The 17,969-nt window shown below is 46.6% G+C and overlaps 2 protein-coding genes across 12 annotated transcripts in view; one reads left to right on the top strand and one right to left on the bottom strand.

Moving 5' to 3' along the window:
- DOCK1 (dedicator of cytokinesis 1) overlaps nt 1-17,969 on the bottom strand; it is a gene marked incomplete at both ends in the record, with an annotated part of 536,109 nt that overhangs the window by 294,669 nt on the left and 223,471 nt on the right. The gene's annotated exons all lie outside the window — the stretch shown is intronic.
- INSYN2A (inhibitory synaptic factor 2A) overlaps nt 1-17,969 on the top strand; it is a gene marked incomplete at its 3' end in the record, with an annotated part of 36,879 nt that overhangs the window by 18,434 nt on the left and 476 nt on the right. Inside the window, exon 2 of the mRNA XM_079700876.1 lies at nt 2,949-3,020. Coding sequence (XP_079557002.1) covers nt 2,949-3,020 — 72 coding nt within the window. The remainder of the gene's footprint in view (nt 1-2,948; nt 3,021-17,969) is intronic.

Raw genomic sequence — 17,969 nt, 5'->3', positions numbered from 1 at the left:
AGCCACACTGGCCCTTTTATCTGTCCTGCAAACATGCCAACATCATTCCCATTATGATGTTCACAAGTGATGGCCCTTTTGTTTGCAAAACTCATCTCTAGATCTGGAGATGACTAACTGCCCTTTCATTATCATCCAGGTCTCATTCCAAATGCAGGGTCCTCGGGGGGTGAGCCAGAGCCACCTGTACAACATTTCCTTAACAACGAGCCGTCTCCAAAGCCATTCATTCATTCACTCATGTGTGCATGTGTTGCCCGTCTGGCTCTCCCACTCTGCTGTAAGCTTCGAGGACAAGGACAAGATCTTATTCCAGAATGTCTCCTCAGTAGCCAGAATAATGCCTGACACCTAATGGCACTTAATCATTATTTGCTTACTGATTGTAACAGGGAAAAAAATGCACGCTTTTTACCAAGTGATAAGAACAGTCTGTTCAGAAAGGGCTTTAAAAAGAGCAGTTTATAACTGAAGAACCCCAAGGTCCTGGAAGAGAGTTCTCTTGTGCGTTTTAGGTGCCTGAAGCCTTTGTCCTGTCAGTGCTGGACTCATTGACTATCCCAAGGTGGCAATTATACAAAGTGCAGAACACAGGTCCCAAGGTTCGAGCAGGGCATCACGGAGCATCAGAAGCCTGGGGTCTAAGAATAATGAGATCCCAGACCTGAAGTGTTGCTATATTCTCCTCTGTAAAATGAGGTAGCGTAATTAATTCGAGGACTCCAGGCTCTGATGTAAGTGAGACACTTGGGAACTCCATGCTCCTGGGCAAGGAAGGGGTGTTGGTGTCGATGAGAACTGATGCAGATTCTTCCTGAGGTCTCGAGCAGGAAAGTTCTGCAAGCACGGAAGTCGGATTTTCCTTAGAGTCCAGTAAGCACGCCCCTCAAATAAAGGTTAGGAAATGCCCTTGATTTCGTCTGTTTTCTTTTAAAAGCCTAAACTTTAGAAGGTGACCAGCACATACAGAAAACTAATACATATCCTCTTCGCTGGCTGGTGCTTAATACACACCAATGCAACACACAGAGGAGCTGTCCCTTGTCTGCAGCCCAGCCTAACAGCGGGACAGCACGTCCTGCAGCAAACACGTCATTGCCAGCACTTGTGCTCAAGTACCGTGCTTATTTTACCATACAAAATGACCACGGTCAGACATGAGCTTAGGACAGAGCTCCAGTAAAATCAGTGGGATGGAGAAAGGCCTTTTATATATAATAAGGCATGGGAGAATGGAGGTCAGTGTCTAACACAGAGGACTCTTGGTATGGGTTGAACAAATCTGGAGCCAGGGAGGAAGGTTCAGGAGGAATGTACCCTTGGGGCTTGTCATCAGGAGGAAAGGGCTAAGGAAAGAGGAAGGTGTGATGCACAAGCTCTTCCCTGCTCTCCTCCTGACAAAGCTCAGGGGAGAGGAAAAGTCCCCAAGTGGGCATCCAAAGGCGTCCAATATGGGGGACAGAGGTCAACACAAACGCAGCCACAGGGTGATTCCAATTCTGGCTCGAATATCATGGGCCGCAGGCACTGACTGGCGACACTTTAGGACAGAATATTGTCACTCGATTAACAAATGAAATGCACAGAACTCAAAGGTCAAGTCCGAGTTCACCAAAGCTCACTGCGACAACATGGCACGGAGAGGAAAATCCTTTTGTCAAATGTTTATGCAACACCAAATATAATGAGGAAAACAAAAGTTAATTTCAATTCAAAATCCATGACGCGTGCAAGAGAAGTTTACATAGGGAAGGTGATAAAATATCGACTATCCATGTTGACAGAAAACCTTCTGAGCACTATTATTATGTTGAGTCACTCTCCAAACGTAAATGTGCCCCCAAAGTATGTATAAGCCAATTCAGATGGAAGCTTTTTTTCTGCCACTAATTTAACAGATTCTGGTTATCATGTTTGTCCCTTAGCACAAAGTAATATTCAGAATAAAATATGCCTGCACGTTAAAAATATCAGAGAGGGAAGGCCAGCCAGAGTGGTAGGAGAAACATAATGAAAGCTCCCCAAAACTAGCTTCTTGGGGTGACTGGGCTGAGGAAGATTCAAGAAAATCCTCTCATCAAACCTTTAAGTCTATACAACCTTCCAGAATATACTCCAAAAAATACTCTAAGGTTATTTCTGTTAATGGGAAGAGAATCAGCACCCCTACCTCTCCTCCTAAAAATGTCTAGTCTCACAGGGCTGACAGAACTCACCAGAGAATGTAGCCAGGGACGGTGTCAGAAGGCATTGACAATGCAGCACGATACTCTTACCACACAGGTCAGCAAATTTTTTTCTCTAAAGAGCTAGAGAGTGAGTATCCTGGGATTTGCAGACCAAGAGTAGTGTAGCTACTAACGTAAAAATGTTCACTATTCTTTATTATCAAAACTTAAAACTTTATTTACGGACACTGAAAACTTAATTTCATTAGTTTTCACGTGTTCCAAATATTCTTATTCTTTCAATCTCTTTCAACCATTTATGAAAGTAAAATTCAATCTTAGCTTGCTGGCTCAGAGTGGGATTCGCCTGAGGGCCCCAGTGTGCAGACCCCTCCTCTCGCAGGCCAAGGGGTGGTGGGGGCAGAAACAAGTCAGAAGGTCTGGGGTTGGTTTCCCATCAAAGTTTCGTTTAAACACCATAAATATCAAGCTGTACTGAAACATCCCAAATTCCCTTTGCTTATAACAAAATCAGATTATTTACTTCATCCCGTAGTTTATGTTCGCATCCCAGATTTAATTTACGTATCAGCTATAGAGGTTGCATTGGTTGTATACAATAAATGCAGAGACAGGAGCAAACTGGGAAACACACGGATCGATCTCTATTACCCTAACGAGCAATGGCATTGGGAAAGAATCTGATGGGAGCCGTGTGCTCCAGAAAAGCCAGCGGCCAGCAGCCACCACGTGTAATGCTCTCCTGTTCTTATCTTGTAGGCTTTCATATCGGACTGGGCAAGACACAGCTAATTGTGACACATGCAGGAACAGTGCATGTATTATCTATAGGTATGTCAATGTTCTCCTCTTCCCACTTTGTTATTATGAGTGACAAATGATGTTTACCCACGAATGCAAGAATCATCTGGGATCATGCTGGGGTGATTATATCAGACAAAAAGTAAAGAACCTTTCCTGACCATAATTCTAGGCTGCTTCTAAATACTCAGCCTCACATACAGAATCATGGGATGAGGGAGAGCTGGAACCCACGTATCTGCCAAATGTATCTTAGCAGTGTTTCCAAAATCGGTGTAAGTTTGATGGCTTGCTCCCTCAGAATCGACAGCCATGGGCACTGTACTGTGTGTTCCGTAACGGCTGTGAAATATAAGCCCTTCAGATGGTATAGATCAAAGGCTGCAAACCACACTGTATGTGCTAGGAATACCACAGAAAAACCCAATGTGCAGTTTATTTCCTGGGGAATCACCAGGGTTGTGGCACTTATGTCCCTTGGGGCATAAGTCCCTGTCTAGAGCCCTATGGCTGGTCTTCCTGTTTTTCAATTTGAAGTGCGTTTAGATTACTCACGTTGACAAGAATACAGCAGAAATGTTCAACAAGCAAAAAGCATGTAAGGCTTTTGGCAATAATTTAGGATTTTAAGACATGGTCATGACCTTCAGAGAGGTTACTGTCTTTTTTTTTTCTTTTTGGAAATATAATTTTCGTAAGCAAAAGATGAGAGCAGTAAGAGATGTTATGATTTAGTTCATTTTTTTAAATTAAGCCTGAAGAACAATTTTACTTGATTTGCCAAATTATCAACAACAAAAAAAAGCTGCACAGTTTTATATCTAAAACTGTACAAAGGAACGCCAATCTCAAGCAAAAAACACCTTCTAAAGAGATCTTCAAAGTTACCACCCTCCTATCAAGAAGGCAGAGACAGGGAGAGGGTATAAATGTCTTAACGATGGCAAAAAGCTTGAGTCCACACAGTCTTGAGTCCATCACATCTCCAATCCAGACGGAGCATCCCAGACTGGGCCCCAGGTTCTTTACAAGTAGAGTTGGGTCACCTGGTGACTGGTGTGGTTGCAGCAGAAGAAACCACAGGGCAGACACGAGCTCCGGTACCACCGTAGCAAAGTCCATCCTGCAGAGGTTCTCAACCCAGGGAGATTTTGCCTCCCGGGGCACATTTGGCAAGAATGGAGGGAGATGCTTTCAGCTGTCACAACTGGAGAAGTGCTAGTGCATCTACCAGGTAGAGGCCAGGGATGCTGCTAACATCCTATGATGCCTAGGACAGCCCTCCACGACAAAGAGTCAGCCCATACAAACTGTCAACTGTGCCAAGACTGAGAAAGCCTGCCTTGCAGGAACCATGGCCTGGTTACGATCTAGTAAAAGGCACACAAACTGCTAAGGCCTCCTGGCTACCCAGAGGGACCCGGGTCCCCTACAGCAGCCCTGGCCCAGCAGGCCAAGACGCCTGATTGCTCAATATTAACAAGGAGGTGAAAATCAAGCACCCAGGCAAGAAACGTCAAGCACTCCAAATACAGACTTATCAGAGAAGTTTAGTCGGTGGGAATCTTTTTACTACACCCATATTATGGGAAACAATTTTGAATCAACAGTGAAGGGATGTAAGTGACGTAAAATAAAACGCTTTCAAAGAAAAAAAATTGCTTGCACTAAACCAGTCAATTAGGAAAAGAAATGAAGAACTGAGAGCTCCTGGCATAAATATCCTCACCCTTTAGCTTTTGCTACTCTGGAAGCTAAAACTCCTCCAGTCTCCAATGCTATAGAGTCGAAGGGAACCCAGATTTCCAAAGAAGTTGCGAAGAGTGAGCCTGATGATGTAAACCCACTTAACACTTTGTGGGTGACTGAAAGAAGAACTTATTAGCACACTCTCCAATGTAAAGTGAAGTAATTTACATAAATGTAGCTCTAAATCCAGAAGTAACTTACGTTTAAAAAAAAAAGTGATTGAACTTAAATCACTTTTTAAAAAGTTAAAAGTGTTAAAGAGTGATTGAAGTTTAAAGAGTTAAAAGTGACTGAACAGTCTGTGAAGGACAGGAATTAGCCTTGAGTGTTACTGTTTAGACGTGGCTCACCCAGCGATCTGTGTGAATCCCAGTACACAGGCCACTGGCTCATTTATCATAAGAACTGGGAGTTCCAGCACCACAAGAATTTGACAAAATTTAGTAAGACTCACTCACCAGTAGAGGGACTGAGTCACTGCGACCACTCTGCTCATCTCCTGCAAACTGGGGAAACGATGCGTGTCTCTTCATAGAGACCTTGTCATCAAAGATGTGACGGCAGGGACTGTGCCTCTTCAGGAACTGTGTACAGTGGGGGCCTCTACAGCCATGGCACCCTACAGTAAGTAAGCCCCCTCTCTAAGTGAACAGGGCATCCCGGGAGAGGCGGCACTAGAGAAGAAGTGGAGTTTTAGATCGCTCTTTCGGGAAAGTGTTTTAAAATCCCCCCGTCAGAGTGGTAACAGCAACAAAAACTTCCCAACACCCCAACTTCGGCTGCAAAGAGAAGTTACTCGGAAGGCTTAATGGTAACATTTCAGCTGGACTCCCACCGCCCCCAAAAGCAGTCTTCCTGCTGTGAATTCAAACAGAGGTCTCTATATTACTACCGAGTTGAACCTATATATTCGTCAAATTCTGTTTCCCAGTTTTCCTATCACTTTATATAGGATATAGTTTAAAATTAGAACTGTTAAAATTTAACAGTTACTCTTGACGTTGGTTATTGACATTATCAAGAGTTTTCTGAGCACACAAATAAGAGGAAAGAAAGCTCGCTTCTGGTTCACTAATTGAAACACGAGTCAAAAGAGAAATCATAAACGTAAACATGTTATTTGACTCTGAATCCTATAACCGTCTTACAATGTACATGGTTTTAAGTTATGCCAGTCTTTTGAGGTGAGGCCCAGATGTCTTCTGTGCCCGTGGTCACCCCCACTGGACTTCCAAGGTATCTGCCACGAACCACACCCATTCTCCTGAGGTAGAACACCGTCTTGTGACAGAACCTGATTTCAGGGTCCTTCTGGACGCCGATTTGCCCCTCCCTTTGCCACACTCAGTACTTCGTAGCGAGCTCCTCTGTCCAAAACATCTAACCCACAGAAATAATTCTCTCTTGCCTCCAGTGTATCTCATGGGCTTATGTAACACTCAAATAAATCACATCGTTTCAATGCTGAGTACAAACGGCATAAACAGATCCAAACCCAGCATCCCCTGGTGAGCACACAGCTGGAGAAGTGAGGACAGAGGGTCAGGGATCCACAACAGAGCAGCCCGTGTGCCAGGAGCACCCAGCCCCGCATGGGCGGCAGTTCCATCATGGGGGGCACGACGGTGGTGGCTACTCCAGCACCTCGGTGAAGGGGGCTTTTATAATCCCATCAGAAAACCAAAGACTGGTACAAGAGAGTGGTGGCTGGCAGTTGTTGATACCTCCAGATAGGTAATTTCCCTTGGGGTTCCCTTCTGCCAAAAAAGAATGGGGAGTGTAGAGCAGATATCATCCACCCAGATGATTTCTCAGTGCACAGTCAGCCCTGTGATTCAATCCTCAAATGTCAAATGCTTCATGAAGGATAGAGGTTTCTTTGATAGAAAAGCATCCAGAACACAACAGGCCTTGGGTAGAAGAAATCACCTGTCCAGGTGACCCTGTAGCAGTGCAAATGGGCAGCCAGAACATCTCAGAGGTGAGCCAGAGGGAGTGTCCAAATTGCAAAGGCTTTTTTTTTTTTTTTTTTTTTTTTGCGGTACGCGGGCCTCTCACGGTTGTGGCCTCTCCCGTTGCGGAGCACAGGCTCCAGACGCGCAGGCTCAGCAGCCATGGCTCACGGGCCCAGCCGCTCCGTGGCATGTGGGATCTTCCCGGACCGGGGCAGGAACCCGTGTCCCCTGCATCGGCAGGCGGACTCTCAACCACTGCGCCACCAGGGAAGCCCAAAAGGCTTTATGATTTAAGTGCATCTCTTTTCATGGATGACGTCGCAACAAATCCTCCATCAATTCCTGCAAACACCTCTGCAGAGACGATCCCATCAGAAGGGGATGAGTTCAAGCTCGGAGTCCCTGCAGTTGGTTCTATGCCTGGCTCGGCACCCAGGCTCTCAGGTACCAGGGCCTGCACCCTAGACTTCAGGAATGTTCTAAGAGTCCCTGTACCACCATCTCGGCCACTCTTCTGGGTCTTTCCCAGAGGATGCCCGCAGCACCTCAGAACTGAATAGGTTGAAGGAGTTTCAAAATAGACATTTTAAAATGCCAAAGGCCTGTGGCTGTCCCAGAGCCTGGGCGAACATGAGGGGCCATCAGAGCTGCCAGTTTCCACATGTTGTCATTTGTCATACCTGTTTGCTGGCAGGCAGAGAGCCCTGGAGGTCAATGAATTTGATCCCTCCCACCTTGCATTTAAACACTGCTTTTCACCCAAAACCCAAGGACCCTCTCCGAGCGGTGTAAGAATCCACCACGTTGCCAGTAACACTTGGCCTAGGGACATGCAAAGGGGGCCGTGTCCAAGACACGGCTCCCTGTCGTTCTAGCAACGCAAGCCCTTGAATAAATGTGTGCCTTTGCCATGGGTGGCAGTACATATTTCTCTGTAAAACAATAAGTCTGTCATAGAAAAAAAAAAATCAAAGGGACAAAAGATCTTGAAGCAATTTCATGGAAAAAGGGCCCCCAGGACCACAAACAAAAGGTTGTGAAAATCAGCCTGCCTGGGACTGATGTTCAGATAGGGGGTTCCCCAGAGGTTAGGGCTGAGCTGCCATCCTCTGTCTTTGGAGGGGTGTCCATTAGACCTCCAAGTCCTGCATGATTGAAGGAAGGGACCAGGTAGGTCCTTTCTAGCTCTGAAATCCCATGAGTCAGTGATCTACAATTACGAAAGGAATGGATCTGAGAACTTCAGAAGAAAGTCTACATGGAGATAAAAGTTTGGGCATCCACAAGGCATTTCTCAACCAAATAACATCCATTCCCGTATTGGCAAATCGATTTACAAAGAGCCAAAACAACCATCCTTGGGCAATGGATTGCCCTGCTTCCTAGACACTGAAACCCAAGCACCAAAAGTGATATCTTCCATCAGTGGGAATTTGGAGGTGGTTGACATGACTACAGTTTTTGTTTCCTAACCTGGACCAATTGTGAAATTCTAATTTAAGACCATCTCAGCATGAAACAAGATAACAAGAGATACAAGTTTTAGTTTTCTGTAGTAAAACTTTTCTGGCTTATCATCCATAGTTCCTGTCAAAATAGGCTGTAATTATTTCAGAAAATGTTTGAAGGATAAAGTACTAATATAATATAAGCAGTTGAAATCCTTTGTATCCACCCTATCTCAGTAGGTCTCTTGTCAGACTAATCTGATGAGTCACGCTAACTGATGATTCATCCTTTGTTCAGATTTTGTTTCAAAAAGGAACAATGCAACATACCATTTCCCTGCTTTACTGAAGTGGTTAATTCGTAAAATAATACCACAACAAAATGGCTTGAATTCAAATTTGTGCATTTTTATGAGGATAGCCTGTGCTAACCTCAGTTCAAAGGCTTTGGGGAATGAAAGCGAGCTTTGAAAGATAATGATAATGATGATTCAGACTAATTAAGTAGAATCTTTACCAGAATTTAAATCTTCCTGTAAAGTATTAGAATTCCTACCATTAGTTCCAAGTCCTAAAACACCTGTCCCCTTCAGGAGGACACTGCCCGCAGCTGCATCCTTTCTGTATCATCAGGGCCACCCACAGCCAGCCTCAAGTGACACTAATAATTATGCAGTGAATCCGTGAGTGGACTTGGCCCCCAAGGGAAGGGAACACTGCCCGTCTGCCTATCACTTTGTTTTCAACACCCCAAAGGGAGGGAGTTTGCAGGATGCCCTGTTGTCTATGTTGTATTTTCATCTTTTGATATGATCCATGGATGGTCAAGGATAGATAAAATTTCAAACAACTGTTTTGATAAAGTACCCGAGTCCCTTCCATTTGGTGCTTCTGTGCATTTCCTCAGCAAGCATTTTTCATGAAACTCCTAGGAGATGAGGGGCATGGTCCCACACCCCGGGAGGTGGGAGGAATCGGTGATCTGGCTGAAGACAACCCCGTAGAACCCCTGCCGTAAGACCTTTTAACAACAGAGTGATAACAACAGGGAACCTTCTGTACTGAAGGTGTGGGCCACAGACACGGTGAAGAAAGGCAGAGGACGGGGAGATAAAGGCAACCAGGGTGTTCCACCTGGGGACAGCTGACGCAGAGGAGAGAGGACCATCTTGGAGGGGTAGCATCTTGGGGAGGGTTTAGATGTGTTCTGTAGAACACCTCCCCAACCCCCCAGGCTAGAGGGTTGGAAACAACCGGAAGGATTAGGGGGAGAAACAGTCAGAGGATTTCCAAGGATGAAAGGGGATGCCTTGCTGCTGGCACATAAGCATGTAGCTTTACAGCAGCTGGGGAACTTTCCAGTGCATCGAAATCTTTTAACTGTTTATCAAGGAAGCTCCCAAATTCTGCAAGGTCCTTTCCAAAATGGTTGGAGGGTTTCAGGAAAGATGAGAAAAACACCCTAATGGTATGAGATGGAACAAGGAATTCACAGAATTAATGGTTTGCATTTTCTCAAATCATCAATAGAAATTCACTGCATCACCAATATGAACACAAAATAGAAGGCCGCAAAGATTCCAGACAAAAATGTGCATGGAAATGTCACTGATTCCAGAGTATTGCAAAAAAGGAGCTGCAATCAGGACAGCCACCAGAACTGGACGCCTCGAAACTAATGAAGTCTTATTGTTAAGAGAGGTAATTGCATTTGTATGCAGAACCCGGGCCAGGTCTAGCCTGTCCAGAGCCCACTTGGAGCGGAATCTTTGCTGCCTTTGTCATTTAGTGATTCTCTCTTAGTGGAAGTGGCCAGGCCAGGTCTAGCCTGTCCGGAGCCCACTTGGAGCGGAATCTTTGCTGCCTTTGTCATTTAGTGATTCTCTCTTAGTGGAAGTGGCCAGGCCAGGTCTAGCCTGTCCGGAGCCCACTTGGAGCGGAATCTTTGCTGCCTTTGTCATTTAGTGATTCTCTCTTAGTGGAAGTGGCCAGGCCAGGTCTAGCCTGTCCGGAGCCCACTTGGAGTGGAATCTTTGCTGCCTTTGTCACTTAGTGATTCTCTCTTAGTGGAAGTGGCCTTTGCAGGCCTGTTTCCCATCACCACCGCTTGTGCATATTAAATTCTTTACCAACGTGAGCGGATGTGGAGGAAATTAGCTTTTGTCTAATACTTACTGCTCTGTTCCTAGTATTTACAGTGACTGATGGGGCGGGAGGAAGATGCCAGAAAGGATTTCCTAGGATAATACGTTAGGCGATGTTGTTCTGATGTAAGGAAATATGTTTTAATAAAGTAAATTAAACGTTAGAAAAAAAAATGACTTAACGGACCTGAAAATTCTCCTTGAAAATTCCCCAAACCAATAATCCAAGTTTTGTCTATTCCATTAGAATTATAAAAATATATTCTTTCTTTTTGCCCAATATGTAAGCATCAGGTTTTAGTCATCTTTAGTGACCTTTTACTAACCTTTAGTATCAGAAAGTCTACGTGTAACTGATGACAGCTGTAAAAGTGAAAACTGATTACTCACCTCAACATATTCTTTGTAAAGCAATTAGTTAAAAATTATTCAGCAGAGAAAGGTTAATTATACTGAGAGCCCTCCTCTTAAGACCCTCAGAAGTCAAAATTAACGAGGTAGTCACCTATGTCCAAAACAGGGTGAAGGAGTTACATTGTCAGTGTCATGAGCAAGTCAGTGTCATTCACGTTTAGACAACCATGTACATTTTGTAGCCACCTATGTCCAAAACACTGTGAAGGAGTTACATGGTCAGTGTCATGAGCCAATCGGTGTCATTCACTTTTAGACAACCATGTAGATTTTTCTACAAGCTGGATACAGCATCCAGTCCTTACCTGGGTGCCCTCAGCATGTAAAATTCCTTGGGGACTCAATGACAAAAGAAACCACCTAGGGTTTGCTGCAGTCACTCAGCTGACTCTCCTGCCCCATCAGCCACCTTGAAGGAACTGATCCCACAGACAACACATCCCTGGAGGTGTGGTAGGGAACCCGGGGGTTTAGACAGGTCACCAGTGACACCATAAGACATGCACAAGAAGCTCATGGCTTTCTGGCCTATGCACTGAGAATTGTCACTGCTCCATAACCTCTCTCTCTCTGCTCATGTCAGAATAGGGGAAGCTCCTGAGAGCGTCAGCAACTCAGCCTTCTGGGCTGGTGGCTCAGAGGGGCCGGGCTGCTCTGCACTTTAGCTCAAGCACTGTGACCTCAAGTCATTCCTCTCTGGGCAACAGGTTGTCCACCCTCAAGATGAGAACAGAAGACAAGGTCACGGCCAAGATCTCAGCCGACCGGACTCAGGTCACCTGGCTGGGTGTTCCAGCCCTGGCACCTGAAGGACCCACGACAAACAATTTTGGAGAGTCCTGTGTTTTCTCCTTTTAACTGCAGTTACAATGCACGTCCCTGCTCAAAGATTAAAAAAAATAATTGTGTGCTCTTTGTTGAGGCCAGGGACAGCAGTGAACTGGCAGTCCACATTTAATAAGTATCCATCCCTTCTAAATATAATGTCTGATCTTGATGGCTTGCTAGAAGTATGACATCAGATATGCTTAATACACATGTGACACTGTTAGTGATCTGGTCCCTTTCTTACTCGAGAAATGATCATGGTTGGAGGTCATAAACAGCGCTTGAGTCTTTCTGCCTCAACCTCTCTGTGGCGCAAAATTACAGGAGGCTCAAACGCAGTTCCCTGATCCCTGTGCATCTGGCCAGCCCTCAAATTTGGGCACTTAGATGAAGCCCGGGTGCCAGACCACTCTTTGTATTCCAGAGGAGTCACAGATAATAAAGATACCGAGGATGGAGCTTCAGTCAAGCATAAAAGGAAGGACTGTCCTCCCGCGTGGTCAGGCTACGTACCACGATGTATTCAGAAAGGTCACTGTCTATAACTTTGGATGCTTTGGAATATACTTTATAGCTAGGATAACTGGCTAATGTTTTGCTTTTTATAACCATAACCATAACTTCCTTGCCATAGGCCATCACGAAAAGGGGATAGATCTTATAGTTCAGGTATTAGTATTATTGAACACCCATCTATTTTTGGTATTTTAAATCTTACAGTGACTCTGTAAACTTTGATTAGGCACCTACTGTGTGAAAGAGTGGCGGAAGAAGCATTCAGAGTTATGAAGAATCATTTCTATGTTCAAATTATTAATACTGGAAACTACTGGAACAAGCTCCATATATATACACAACAGGTATATAACATATGGACATATTTTGTGTACATATGTTCGTTTTGATGAATAAGTTATAACTAGACAACAGAGGCAGCATTCTGCTGAGACTGGACGTGAGGGGATTCGGGTTCATCAGTTTGTTTCAGTTCAGTAAACAAAGAGGTCACGTGCTGAGTCTCTCACTGTATTAACGGCATCACAGATGCCGCTGAATTCAACATGGTCTATCCCTCGATGCATTTCACAGAACTGAGAAAAAGTAGCTATGATCCAACATGAGCCAGAAGTGCTCTGATAAAAATGTGCAGAGACCCTAAGCAGTGTGGACCAGAGGAGTATGGACAGGACGGAGGGGCGGGCACATGTGGTTAGTCTAGAAAATCCACAGAAGGAAGAGGCAACAAGTGCCCTCGGTTTAAAGGATGAGTGGAAGTTCTGTCAAGGAGTTTCAGGTTTTCCTAAGGTAACTCTGGTACTTGGAAAACGCGTTAGGGCAGGAGAGAGATGGAGAGACGAAGCACTGGACGGCTGTTTCAGTGGCCAAAGTGAAAACTGCCTAAGTTCTTTGGGGGCAGAGGAAGGCGCTGGAGATTGCTGAGGGCGGCTGCATGGTACCCAGCTGATGGAAGCAGGCGGGAAGGGTGAGTCCAGCTAGATGCCAAGGTGCCCGGCTTGGCAGCTGAGTTTGGGAAGACAGAGCAGCAGGCTGGGGAAACGATCTGATTCTGGACATGCCGGATGGATGGGGCCCCTCAGTAGTCACACGGAGATGCGTCCAGGGAAGTCTGATGGCTATTTTGGGTCCTGGTTCTCCCACTGCCTAAAGGCACAGCCGGGACCACATATGTAAACTGAGGCTGAGAAGTAAATAAAAAGAGATGTGCCTGGTTCACCAGGCTTGCAAGGGAGACAACCCAGCCTGTAACTTGGAGCCTGACTTTCAGCTTCTTCTGAACAACAGTGTCATCCAAGGCGCTGACGTGAAGCCAGCCGGACATAAAGCACTGCATTTTGAGGACACTGTGAGAGCCATCGCACGCCCCAGCGAGCTGGCTGCCCTGAGTTTGCCTGAGTTTCCGTGCAGGCGTGGTGGCTCCATGGAGCCCCCTGGCGGTGGGCGTGCATCTCCACTGTCATTTCACAGCCCGGGAAGCTCAGGTCCCTGAAGGTGGGATGATGTATCCCCGGTGGCAGAGCGTGGGTCAGTCAGAGCCACAGCGAGCACCGGGGACTCTGCGATCTGATTCAAAGAAAATTAAAAACGGAGGCCTCCGCTCTGCAGTCCACTGAGCCCCGCCAACACTGTCAAGGTTGGAGAAATCAGAGATTTCGGGTTTTCTTCCAGTCCAGAAAACACACAAGTGCCTGGGAGCCGAACTCACCTGCTTTTAACTCTTCACTGCTACACCCAGGGGACTGGAGAAAGGAACGTTCTAAATCCATTTCCCCTTCAATTAACTCAAGGAGCTGGCGACAGCTTGCTAAGGAAACTGTGGCAGGGCCCGGGTATTTATAGGAGCAGCAGACAAGCAGAGCATCCGCTGGAGATGCTGGGACCACGCTCCTCTGCAAAATCGCATGAAGTCGTGGGGAGAAGTGTTACTACAAAGCCCAGCAGAGACGCCGGGAAGCAAATAAAGCTGGTGCCAGCTGACAGAGCAGCCTGAGGTTCAGAGCAGATTTTTATTCCTTTGGAAATGTAGAATAATAGTTCTGTAAGCAAGGTCCCGACACATAAAACTTCTATTTTCAAGAGAAAAAGAGTAACCAAAAAATGCAGCCTGCAGCCCGTGGCTTTAATCCTTCATCACCGTGAGCCACGTAGATGTGGCCAGTGGCTCTCGGTGGCACGCCTGGCAGCACGGCTTCAGTTACCACGGAGCTCTCAACACAAGCATTTTGTTTGGATGGACGCAGGCAGGGGAAGGAGAGATAAAACGTAAATAATGATAGCTCCCGGGGATTTATATCTTGTCAACAGCCCCAGCAGTCCTGGGGCCGTTCTGGATCACCCAGCACAGTCTGCAGTCTGCGTTGTACCTCAGGCACTAAAGCAGAGAACAGCCAGCGTAGCGGAGGCTGGCCCGGCTCCAGTCCCTTCACACTCAGGCTCGGAGTCTCTAGAGTCAGGACATTTTCCAGGCTGCTTATCCTCGGAGGTGCAAGTGTTCCACGCGATGCGTGTGTCCCCTCGACGGTGCGCTACAAACGCCAGATCTGGCCTGCAGGAGGCGGGCAGTACCAGCAACAGCCTCCAGCCTCGTGTGCGGCCGGACTCTGAGACCCTGGACCTTGCAGGAAGCTGTGCCAAGCCCCAGCCGAGTCCTAAGAGGTGAGGACAAGGTCTAGAGGCCAGACTTGGAACACACACACTCCTGTCTGCCTGTGCAGTGAGGGCAAGTCTCTAAGCTGGAGCTGCTCTGGGAAGGCAGGTCCAAACCGCACAGGGCAGGTACGCTGCCCTCGACGGAGCTTAGAAGCAGCATCATGCAGAAAACCACAGCAGGGCCTCCAGCCCACAGGAAAGGTGTAAAGGGAATCAAAAGACTCCCGGGTTCCAAGTGCACAACTGGCCACACCCTGCTGACCCCACCCATCTTAAGATTTTACCACAGACTCTTCCAGAAAAGGGGAAGCCAGGAGTAGAAGCGGGGGAGGCAGGCTCCAAACAGATCCTGGTGTGTTTTACGACAGAAGTTTCAGCATCTTCTTCGATTAAGTTCTGAGGGAAGGGAGCCGGGCCACAGATTCCACCGGGAGTGGGTCCAACAGCGCTGCCTGGGGGAGAAGCCCTGTTTACCGGCAGTGAGGAGGGGGCTCGATGTGGGAGGAAGAGCAAGGGGGCACAGCCAACATCACCGACCAAGACAGAGCAGCTCAGCGCAATGGGGACGAAAGCCGAGACGGGACTTGTCTTTTACAGCTCAGGCGTTAATTCTGTAAGTATTACGTAGGCAACTGCCGCAATTCAGGCCGTGCTGTAGGTGCTGGGAGCAGAGACGGGACAATACTCACTCCGTCACAGCAGCTGCATTTGGGGGACGGAGGCAAAATGATACGGAGATAACTGCAATCATCTGTCATGAGTGCCAAGAAGGAAGAAAGGAGCGGAGTGGGGGAGCTTCCAGAAGGTGCTAGAGAGTAAGCAGGTCACGTGGGCCTGGGGACAGAGGGGCATGGAGTGGCCAGGACACGTCCTTCAGACAGGGGAGAAAGCGACAGCCCTGAAGATGGTGACGGTGCCCACATGCACCGTCTGCCGGGCAGCTGCAGCCAACCCCCGCCAACATGCCCCCCGTGTCCCTCCGATCAGGGTGCAAGCCCAAATCGAGGGCCATCGCTTCTCCACGAGGCAGCACCCCCCATCCCCCACTCCCAGGCCCTATCTGGACAGCTCGCTGTGTTAAACAGGGAGGGGCTCTGGGCACAGAGTCCAAGTGCCCTCGACTGTCCACCGCTGGCTTCTGTCCAAGTCCTCTGTGCGGACCAGGGCAGCAGGTGCTGCTTTATTCTGGCCATTTGGCTGCTAAGACTGAAGGGACCTTTGCTCTGTGTCAGCTAGAGTCGGCCAGACGATTAACCTTCGGACACTGCTCTCTCCAGCCGGCTGTCTGCTTCCGATCGACCCCGGTGACTTGGTGTGCTCCTCCCTAAAGGAGAAAAGCCCCCCAGTGGAAAGCACTGGACAGAGCCATGTTATTCCTACCTGACAGCAGGGCACAGCAGTGCCTGGTACCCGGACATCACCCTCTGATCTAGTAACACAAAACCTATCTGGGCCTATTGAGATGGTTATGACCTGGAGAACATGCTTTCAATACTAACCAAGCACCTTGACAAAATTACTCTTTTGTACCTAAAATACCATATTGGATGCTATACTATCTTACAGACTCAATGGCAAGGTTCTTGTTTTCCTTGTTAAATGTCCAAGCTGAAGAATTCTTGAATAGGTATTTCTTAATCATTGTTAGCTCTTGTCCCAATTATACAATTAGAGACCAACAAATAAATGATAAGGAGAAAATAATATCTGAATTGTATCTTATAGTTTAGGAAACTCTTCTTTCAGGAGAGAGAGAGTGGGGAGGATCCTTACCATTTTTCAGTAAGATACCAGGGCAGTAATTATTATACCCCTTGAAGTGAAGGAAACCGAACCTTAAAGAGGTTAAGGGATTTATCTGAGCTCCCACTCACCCCACCCCCCCGCTCCACAGCATAAGATGAAAAAGCCAGGATGCAAATCCCTGTTCTTCCTACTGAAACAATAACTGAGGCTCGTGTTTCACAAAGGCAGCATGTCCTGAGATTTGCACTTTTCACAACTGTCCCCAAGAGGAACCATGACTACATTATCCCCTGTTCTAGATTAGCAAGTCATGAGTTCACGGGGTTTTATTCTATTTCCTATAAACTGCAGCGTAACTCAAAGAGGCCCTTTGAAATGAGGGGGGAAAAATAATTTTTGTTTTGGGAACAGGGGGAGAACTAGCCATAAACTTCTCTGACGATATTTTTAATTTTTTCACTAATACGGTCTTTGATGATAAGAAAAATGGAACAGTGGATTTAAAGCATAAAACGGTCCATTAGATGGGTCTTGAACTTGTTTTTAAAACTCCAGATAATACAGCTTTGCTGTTTTTGTCTTTTCAAAATGTCAAAATGTAGCTGGGATTAATGGTTCTCTAAATCAATAGGATATCATGTTTGTAAGTGGTTTACGGCTCCACTGGATATAAAATGTTGAGCTCATGTATTATCATCACTGCTGAGCCTTCAGTGAAATCTACTGACATTTCGACTGGCATCCAGAGCAGAAATGGAAGAAGCACAGAGTGGGCATGTCCGGAGGTCTGGCGTGATGCAGCACCCAGGTTCAAATTCTAGGGGTACAGGCAAGGCAACCAAAAGGGAGGCGAGGCCCATTGCTCCTGGGCTGATCACAGAAGAGTGACACTGGAGCAGGGGGGTCCTACCCAAAGTTAGGGGGTCAGCAATGGTCCTTTCCAAAGCCATGAACGGATGGGAGGACTCTAGGCCAACTGCAGCATTCTCAGGAGAAATTTCATAAGACACAAGATATACTTAAGAAAACCAGCTTTAACCCTGTCGTTCTAACACAAACCCTATCACTACTGGCAAATGTCCTTCCCCATGGCTACATGTTTGCACATTATGGCTTCAGCCACGTTATTACAGTTTTGTTATTTTCACCAAACACTATCTATCTTTTTGCCTGGAAAACTATCTCTGCGAACAACTGAGTGATATTCAATGGTGTTGGCTTGATAAAACGCACTCTTTTCTCCAATGTTGGATATTTGGGCTCTTACCAGTTTTTTAGGCAGATGAGATTTTGCAAAGGAGACCAGAAGCCAAGGTCACTTCACTTTACAACTGTTTCAGGTGAGATAAATGGTTTTCTCTGACCTTGTGAAAAGTTGCACAGAGCTTCCAAATACCCGGTGTACATGCACTAAGATGACCCCTGAACACTCATATCTTCGGTTACCTCTCTGTCCCATGAAGCACAAGTGTGCAGTCTATGGACAAGCAAAAGGGTTACTCACGTGTCACATTTCTCATTTCAACA

The sequence above is a fragment of the Hyperoodon ampullatus genome (genome assembly GCF_949752795.1).
Source record: "Hyperoodon ampullatus genome assembly, chromosome: 1".
Lineage (NCBI taxonomy): Eukaryota > Metazoa > Chordata > Mammalia > Artiodactyla > Ziphiidae > Hyperoodon > Hyperoodon ampullatus.
This window is presented reverse-complemented; position numbering and strand designations above follow the sequence as displayed.